Below are 8922 nucleotides of genomic sequence, written 5' to 3' on the forward strand. Positions count from 1 at the left end.
CCTTACTCACCATTTTTAAACCCTATACAGGAATTTTTTTTCGGCTTGGAGATGGCGTGTATATGACCGCCAACCACATGCCCGCATGCCTCTTCTGCAGGCAATGGAACAGGCCTGCGGCGACATTCAGGTGACAGCAATCCATGGATGGTTTCGACATGCAAGAGGATATTTTCCCCCGGTGCCTAGCGAGAGAAGACATTGCTTGCGATGTCGATGAGGTCCTGTGGCCAGACGCCAACAGACGGCGGGATCCATGAGCCCACGTATGCACAATTGTCATGATTTTTTGTGTTTACAGTATGGTGTTTTTTCTATTACTGTATTATGGTGTTTTTTGGGTTTTTTTTGCTTTCTCTGAATTCATGGTAAATGGCCTGCATTTGTATAGCGCTTTACTCAGTCCCTAAAGACCCCAAAGTGCTTTACACTACATTCAGTCATTCACCCATTCTCATGGTACTGCAATGTACAATACTGAGTAGGCCTATTTGTTGTTTTGGTTGTTTGAAAATGTGTCTCCTGAAAATATGCCTTCTGAATAAACAATGAAAGACTGCAGTGTTTTATATAAAGTAGACTAGTGTGCTCCCCCTGATCTGTAAGTGTTTGCATATGATGCAAGTATGTGTCATTTTGTCAACAGTTACATTTTGACAAAGGAATGTTAGGTTTTGACAGCAGAGTTTAGGTTTTGAGAGTTTCAATTTGGCACAGATGTGAATGGTATATTTCCCAGTGTTGTGTCGTGTGTACCCAGAGGTTGCCCTTTGTTACAAATTAAAGTCTACAAATCAATGACATCACACTGGCCTATGTTTATTCAGTCTATGATTACATGTCAGTGAGATCTTGGAGCTGCCAGCATGCAAAGCTGCAGCTTTAGAATTTAGGCTCTAATCCTTTTTTCCACCATTTTTTTTATTTTTCTTCTTCCTTTGTTTCTCAGACATGTATGTTTTTTTTTTTTTGTTTGTTTGTTTTCTCCCATCATTTCCTCTTATTGTCCCTTTACATACTCTTTGCCTCGCTCCAGTCTACTGCCAGAGTTTCAGTATTTTATTCACTTAATAGCAGGACAGAATACCACGTGACTGTGGCCTTGTGTTATACCCTCTCTGCTGCAGTGATGCTGCAGACAAACACAAACATCGTGATCAGACATTTAAGAAAAGCCTCTTACAGATGAAGGTCTGTGTCTCTTGACCTAAACACATAATCAAGTTAAATCTAATTTATGTTCATCAGTGCCCCTCACACTGTAACTTAAAGTAATACATTTGTTACTGGTTAATTACAGAAGCACGTTTGTGAGCATAAAGATGTAAGCCTTGGACCATCGGGATGAAATGTGGTTGGGAAACTTAACAAGCATTGATAAAGCTTCATCAGTAGTTCGAACAATGCCTCAAAACCTTCGCTCACCACAGGTGGTTAGCAGACTGTGGTTGTACCATGCAGCCTAATAACATGCAGTAAATTGCAGGTTAAAGCAGTCTGCTTACACATTGTTAAACGAGGGAAGGGAACTAATGTGGCTGTCACATGACCCTTTTGTCCCATTTCATCCCAGCATTTGATTAAATTGCTGCTCACTACTTAAAACTGATCACATAAAACTATTTTTCTTCATCTTTTAATGATTACCAAAGTCTGTGAATCCCCAAATTGTTCAGTTGTTCTTTTTGCTCCCTATGAGGTCACTTTTACCATGTGACAAAAACAACACCCCACTGTACACACTTGAGCCACCAGCAACTTTATAAATCCCCAATAAAAAGCTGACAGGTTGCAATGATGTTCCAAATAACTTATTAAGAAAACAACTAAATACACAGAAAATATTATGAAAACTGGTTTATTTTATATCTCCTAGTTTGAAGTGAAGCAATAAAAACATGTATAAAACATCACAAACTGTAATATTATACAAATGCTTACGTCCTGCTGATGCAATGGAGACATCTTCCAGTGACAGTCTTCATCCGTGTGAGTGTGAGGAGGCTCCTAAACCCACCGACACAGAAGTGCATGTTCACAACTCCCTCTGTGCAGGTGGGGTCAGAGCCCTCCTCACCCTGGGTGAAGAGGGGTGGTGCTGTGGCCAGTCAGGTATGAAGTGCTGAGAGTGGATCTTTGGTCCTCTGTGCAGCTCTGTCCACTCTCAGCTGCCCTGCAAAGCAATAACACGAGAAAGACGTCATTTTAACACAAAACAGCATTTCCATTGTTGGTAGCTGCAGCATGTTGTTAAAATGCAATTTTAAACTCAACATATACACACAATAACTATAACTAAACTTAAACCTACAGTACTGTAGGACGATGATTTACACCAGCTATTGGAAGGATTTAGTCTTCAAGACAGTTTGTAGCCAATGTGAGGTGATAACTTACATAGCTGGAACACAGCACCACTCTCCAGTTTGTCATTTGGTCATCCATCCTTCTCATCGGGTTGGGGTAAGGCTGTCTTCTGGGTGGAGTATCTCTCTGTGTTAGCTCCGTCCTGGGCGTTGAGTGTCTGAAGTGCTGAATGCTGGGAGAGGACAAGTGTAAAGCACCTGAAGACAAAAAGACAAAGAGAAAAGCATGAATTCACAGATCACAGAGTTGTTCACTTTACTTTTCTTCTGTTATGTGTTTTTACCTTACCTCTGATCCCTGAGCCACAGGCTATACCTTATGTAAAAACAAGAGACTACAGTCAGTTCACGACATCATTTTAAACCTTTTCTACTTATTTGTGTTGACATTAAGTACGGACTTACCTTTGTCCTGCATGGTGAGCTAGAGCTTGAGAAAAAAATGTTAGTCATTTACAAACACTGCAAAGGCCAACTTAAACATTTAAAGCTTAAAAACAAGTTCCAACATAATCTAGTCAGAGTCGCTGTCATCAAGTGAAAGGTTAAAAGGCCTTTCCCAGAAGCGTCTGACACCAACAGAACCCGAGGATGTTGAAGGGCCATAAAACGTGTCATCACTTACCTTGCACCTCTTTGCACTTACCTCATCAGTGCAGGTGTCGTCTCCGCTTCTCTTTGCTGAGGAGGTGAGAGCTGAGGTTGAAGGAGAAGCTGAGAGAGTAGCGGAAGAAGGAGCAGGAGAGGAAGGAGCTGAGGGAGCAGGGGAGGAAGCAGCTAAGGGAGCAGGAGAGGAAGCAGCTGAGGGAGGAGCAGAGGAAGCAGGAGAAGCTAAAGGATCACCAACCGGGAAGAGTGGGGCGTTGGCCTGGCCGAAAGGCGGCATGGCGAACGGGGCAGCACCTGGAGCAATAGGATGTTGCCAATCGTGCCAAAACGGCTCTGGAGGGAGCTCCTGGATGAGAGGGGAATCAGCTCTCTCATCCATGGTGTCATACCCCGAGTCGTCACTAGGCCAATCGGCCCACTCTTCTGAGTTGTTCCAGTCAGAGGAATTGTCAGTGTCTTCACTCACCTCTTCGACGTCCTCAGGTATGTAGGGAGGGTACTCACCTTCCTCTTCACTGTCATCAGGATCCTGTGCTTCAGGAGAAGAGGGTGAGGATGGGAGAGGGATATACTCACCATACTCACCTTCACTGACACGCTCGGTATCAGAGTCATCCAGGATCCTGATGACCTCTGGAAGGCCTTCTTCTGCAGGACGCTCAACCACGTAGTCGAGACGACCTGTGAGGAAACAAGTTTAAAATAACATTAAGAATGTAATAAACATCAAGTGCTAAAGGAACAGAGCTACATCTGTTAGTTTGAGCAGACGATGAGAGAAAAGCATTTTAGGCTACATTTATGTCAGACTGAATGACACTTCTACTTGTTCATGCAAGCAAAAAACAGCTAAGTCAACTAAGTTCACATCATTAACTGCTATATAATAAGATATAGTAGTGGCATAACATAAGGATACCATTATTACTACTGTACTATGATTACTGTTTTCATATTCTTTTTTATATTCATTTATTTTTGTTATTTTTTATTATCATGTTTTGTAGCAGGGGAAAAGTTATAGTTTATTTCAATAAAGCCTTTGATCCAAGAAGAACAGGATGTTAGGAAGGGACCGGGATCTGGTGTGTTTACACCTGTGTGTTCTGACGTCATGACATGCTGAAGATGCTGTTACCACAGAGACTGATTTTGGGGCATTTTACAAATTTTAGTCCGTTAAGCTATTTTTAACCAAATCATTAAAAAAGTGTCAAATTTGAAGCCTTCAAATCAAAGTAACACCTTTTTTTTCAAATTCATACACCAGTCGTTAATAATTTCTACACCTCTCCCGGAAAATTTAAAGCATACAAACAATTTACGGGGAAAAATCTTGGAATAAGCATATTTTGATAACATTAAAACTTGATATTCACACTGGAACTTATTAAATTATTACAGTCATTTAGTAGCTCTTAAAATAACTGAAGAAATGTTAAAAGTACCTGCAGCGAAGTCCAGGGGGCTGTCGAGTCCACGACGAGCCATCTTCAGGCTTTGCTGTATGAAAAACAAGTACAAACAATCCAAAGATGAAGTACTTGTTGTGGCGAGCAAGTCAAATCCGCTTTCAGTAAATATTTTCCGAAAACTTAACTTTCCACAGGCTGAGGTTGGAGCAGGTCAAAACAAGTCCAATAGCAAGTGTAAAGGGACGAATGGAACCTTGTGCAGCATTTATATACCCTCCGCAGGCCATGGTTACGGTTGCCAACATTTTTCTTTTAAAAGCTAACAATAACTTAGCGTTCTCGCTACTCACTATGCTGTTAAACAGCTATATGTTAGCAATGACAACATTTAACAATGCTAGCCGTGCTGATTAGCCTTAGGATTGCTTGAGGTTGTTTCCAGCTCTAGTGGTCATAAGCGAACTTAGTTCTGTGCCAGCTTTTAGCACGAAAATCAATCTTGTAAAGCTCACTATTAAACTGACAAAGCCTTAGAGCCTAGAAACTATGATACTTACAACTGTGCTATGTTTGTCTCATAGCATATAGCAAGACCCCATAACTGACCTTTGACCTCTTCTCAAGATTAGATAATGCTATATAGAGCTATTTTAACACTATGTTTCTTACTGCCATTGTTTGACAACATATAAGCATAAAGGAAATGATATATGGAGATTCTAAATATCAGGTTATTATGACTTTATTATAAACTTTACAGTAACAGTTCAGAACTATTAAGCAAGCTTAGTTTTGGAAAAATCCCATTTGTGATCAAAACTTTTTACTTCATATTTATTACTAAATAATTCAATAAATTATACTCAAGTACTGAATAGTCACAAAAAATAGTAATTATGCTGAAAATTATGTTAAAGTGGTTTTCGACTGAGCATATAAACAAAAGCCTGGGAAAAAGTTCTGTTGAACAACACACATATGTTACCAATATTGTAGCCGGTGTTATTTAATAATTTGTTTTATTTTTGATACAATTTCAAACTTTATTAACCTTTTCAATAAAACAAAGTCTCAGATTTAATTATTCTGAAACTAAGTTTAAGCTTCCCAGAACGTTTTGTTGCAAGTTACATTACTGATATAAGAAATATAAAATGTTTGTATTGTTCACCCACAAGTGCAGTCTCTGGCTCAAACACAGAAGCTTGATATGTTTGGTTGTCAGTCCAGACATTCCTAAAGAAAGTTGTCCTTCTTCAGCTCCAGACCTTTCTAGATAAAAATGGCATTAGTGAAGTATTTCAGTCTGGTTTTAAAAACGCACCACAACACTGAAACTGCTCTTGTAAAAGTTTTTAATGACCTTTTAACTTTTCTGACTTGGGAGATTTTGCCATTTTAATACTGTTAGACCTCAGTGCTGCATTTGATGGGATTCTTATCGCTCGGCTTGAGCACTGTGTCAGAATCAAAGGGACTGCTTTGGAGTGGTTTAAATCTTACCTGTCCAACCAAAGTTTTTCTGTTAGATTGGGGGAAACATCGTCCTCAGAAGCCTCACTTTCTTGTGGGGTCCTCAAGGAGTCCAATCTTGGTCCAGTTCTCTTTTCTATTTATATGCTCCCCATGGGTTCAATTTTTTGAAAAACATGGGATCTCATTCCATTGCTATGCAGACAACTCACAGATTTACCTGCCACTGAAACGTGAATCTGTGAGTCGTCTGAAGGGTTTGCTAGATTGTTTGGAGGATGTTGAGGATGGCATGGATGGCTTTTAACTTCCTTAACCTAAATGAACAGAAAACAGAGGTGATTGTGTTTGGTCCCTGTGACCGCTGTGACTTTGGCCCTTTAGGAATTCATAATAATAATAATAAAAACCTTTGCAAGGAACCTAGGAGTGTTTTTTTTTTTACTCTAATCTAATGTTTGATAAACAGATTAATGCTGCCTTTGCTGTAACTGCTCCTAAGCTCCCTTCACGTCAGGACTTCCCCAACATTGGACACTTTTAACTGACCATTCATCCTCCTCTTTCTCTCATTTTTTACATTCATCAGGTCCTCAGAGTACTCGTTCCATCTTCCCAACACACTCTTTTCACTGTTTAGCACATTTCCATCTTTATCCATCTTACTCCACAAATAGTCTTTTCCTTCGGGGCCGACAAACTGACAACTTTCAACATAATCCATTTGATTTCCAGCTTCAAACTCGTGATAATGACGGACACTCTCTTCACCCTGAAACAGCATTCATGAAATCTTCCTTCAAGATTACAACTACTTGATTTACAGTGGAGTGAAAAAGTCTTTGGCTTCTTCCTTATTTCCTTTTTTTGTATGTTTTTCACATGTGAAAGTTTCAGATCAATAAACAAATTTAAATATGAGGCTATTTAAAAAAAACAAACATCAATCATCCAAACAATTTATTCAAAAAATGGAATTTTGAAACAAGTGAGCTGTAAATACAAAATTGCAGTTGCACTAAAACACATTTTTGCATTGTCCAACTTTCTTATCTCTCGTCTGCTCTCACAGTGAGTCACACACATTTGTATTTACAGAGCACACTTTGACAAGTAGTCTAAACTCTGGGTGAAGTGTGTGATCACACCGAGTCCCAGCTGGTTTGAGGAGCAGACTGAGTCTCTGCAGGGTTTAAACTCAGTCCCTGGAAAACAGACACAGTCCAGTTATATCTGGATGAAAACTGTCTCTGTGAAGGCAGTTTTGTTTTTGTTAACACTCCCTCAGAGAGGGACAGCTGGTTCATGTTTATTTAATCCCATTATCCAAAGACACTTCTACATCATCATCCACAGTTATGGGTCAATGACAATATCAAATAACAAGATCAGAATAACAACCTTAGGATTATTGAGATTTGTACTTACTGTGGTTTCATCCATCTGAGTTTTGTTCCCTAAAATGAGAGAAGAAAGTCAATTTCAGTTTTGTTTTAAAATTCAAAATCATTCAATCTTAAATGTACCTTTATGTCTTGTCCTTATATTGACTGTTGCAGCAGTTATTAAAAGCGCTGCTAATCCCACAGAGACAACAATGAACCTCAAAGAAACAAAAAATCTGTCAAACACAAAAAATGTGATTATTAAAATTATTTGGTTGCAGTTTTCTGTTCCGTGTAAATTCCTTTCTTTTAAAAATGTAACAGCATTTTATTAATAAATGTGCAAATTTCTGTGATATGATTTGTATTTAAAAGTATTTATATACAAAGTTAAAGTGAGTTTTCATTTGCATATCATTTCAAAAGCTCAAATAAATTTAAAATAAACAGATATTTATGCAACCAGCTTAATCTTCAGTCCTGCTTTTGAAGGACTCTTCATTGTTGGGGTTGTTTCTGATTTTGTGCTTATTTCAGTTTTTCTGGCTGGATTCTTTGTTGTTTTTGTGTCACCTGAATAAATGAAAAAGTAAAAGCACAAAAGTTTTTCATGTTTCTCATCTGATGTAAACATGAGAAACAATATTCTACTTTCACACTTGAAATATTTAAGTAAATGTTTGATGTGATTTTACTTATATTACAGTTTTTGCCCACTGCTTGAACACATTTTGCAAAACCCCGCTCGCTGTGCCAAAACTGTACACACAAGTACACATGACACAACACTGGGAAATATACCATTCACATCTGTGCCAAATTGGAACTCTACTCCCAAAACCTAAACTCTGCTGTCAAAACCTAACATTCCTTTGTCAAAATGTAACTCTGTTGACAAAATGACACATACCTGCAACATATGCAAACACTCACAGATCAGGGGGAACACACTAGTCTGCTGTACATAAAACACTGCAGTCCTTGATTCCCATTGTTTATTCAGAAGGCACATTTACAGGAGACACATTTCCAAACAACCATAAACGCAAATAGACCTACTCAATACTGTACATTGCAGTACCATGAATACAGGTACAGCAAATAAAACAACAACAACACAATAGTACTGCAATAGAAAAAACACTATACTGTAAACACAAAAAACCATGACAATTGTGCATAAGTGGGCTCATGGATCCCGCCGTCTGTTGGGGTCTGGCCACAGGACCTCATCAACATCGCAAGCAATGTCCTCTCCCGCTAGGCACCGGGGTAAATATCATCTTGCTCTCCCTCCATCCATGCTTGCAAAGTTCTTGGAATGGCTACGCTGAGGGCTTTTTGTAGTTGGCTAATTGGTGTTCGGTTTTGCAAGTAGGTGCCTTCAGGTGTGTATTTGAGTGGTTGCAATTACCCGATGTGTTTTGTATTTTGGATACATGTGTTTTCCGAATGGCACCCTGAGATTTCATTTTGTGAGCGAAGTGTCTTATGTATGAAATAGAGTGTAGCATGCAGGACCATGTGTGTTGCATGAGGGAGTAGGTGTGTTGCATAATTGGTACTGGGGTGCAAAGCAGCGCTTTTGTTTAAGGTAGGGGTACATGTGTTTGAGGTATGGTAACAACAGCTTCACGTTGTGTTACTTTAGTCTAAGCATGGGTTTGTAGTGTT

The 8922-nt window shown here is 39.2% G+C and overlaps 1 protein-coding gene across 5 annotated transcripts; it reads right to left on the reverse strand.

Moving 5' to 3' along the window:
* Positions 1–2076: 2076 nt before the first annotated feature.
* On the reverse strand, positions 2077–8519 carry LOC146692487 (uncharacterized). Of its 5 annotated transcripts, XM_085432591.1 has the most exons (5): positions 4424–8519; positions 3552–3656; positions 2656–2682; positions 2398–2564; positions 2077–2173 (listed from the first exon to the last, which is right to left on the reverse strand). In XM_085432591.1, the coding sequence occupies exons 1-5, from the start codon at positions 4464–4466 to the stop codon at positions 2165–2167; spliced, it is 351 nt and encodes a 116-aa protein (XP_085288717.1). In that variant the 5' UTR covers positions 4467–8519; the 3' UTR covers positions 2077–2164. The 5 variants fall into 5 exon arrangements, with proteins under 5 accessions (XP_085288717.1, XP_085288716.1, XP_085288714.1 ...); XM_085432590.1 differs by lacking the exons at positions 2077–2173; positions 2398–2564; positions 2656–2682 and having other exon boundaries at positions 2881–3656; positions 4424–7068; positions 7292–7320; positions 7390–8519; XM_085432588.1 differs by lacking the exons at positions 2077–2173; positions 2398–2564; positions 2656–2682 and having other exon boundaries at positions 2881–3656; positions 4424–7320; positions 7390–8519.
* Between the last annotated feature and the right edge of the window lie 403 nt (positions 8520–8922).

This window comes from Copadichromis virginalis, linkage group LG15 (genome assembly GCF_057382275.1).
Source record: "Copadichromis virginalis isolate Kocher_CV1m ecotype Utaka linkage group LG15, C_Virginalis_male_GT1.1, whole genome shotgun sequence".
Taxonomy (NCBI): Eukaryota; Metazoa; Chordata; class Actinopteri; order Cichliformes; family Cichlidae; genus Copadichromis; species Copadichromis virginalis.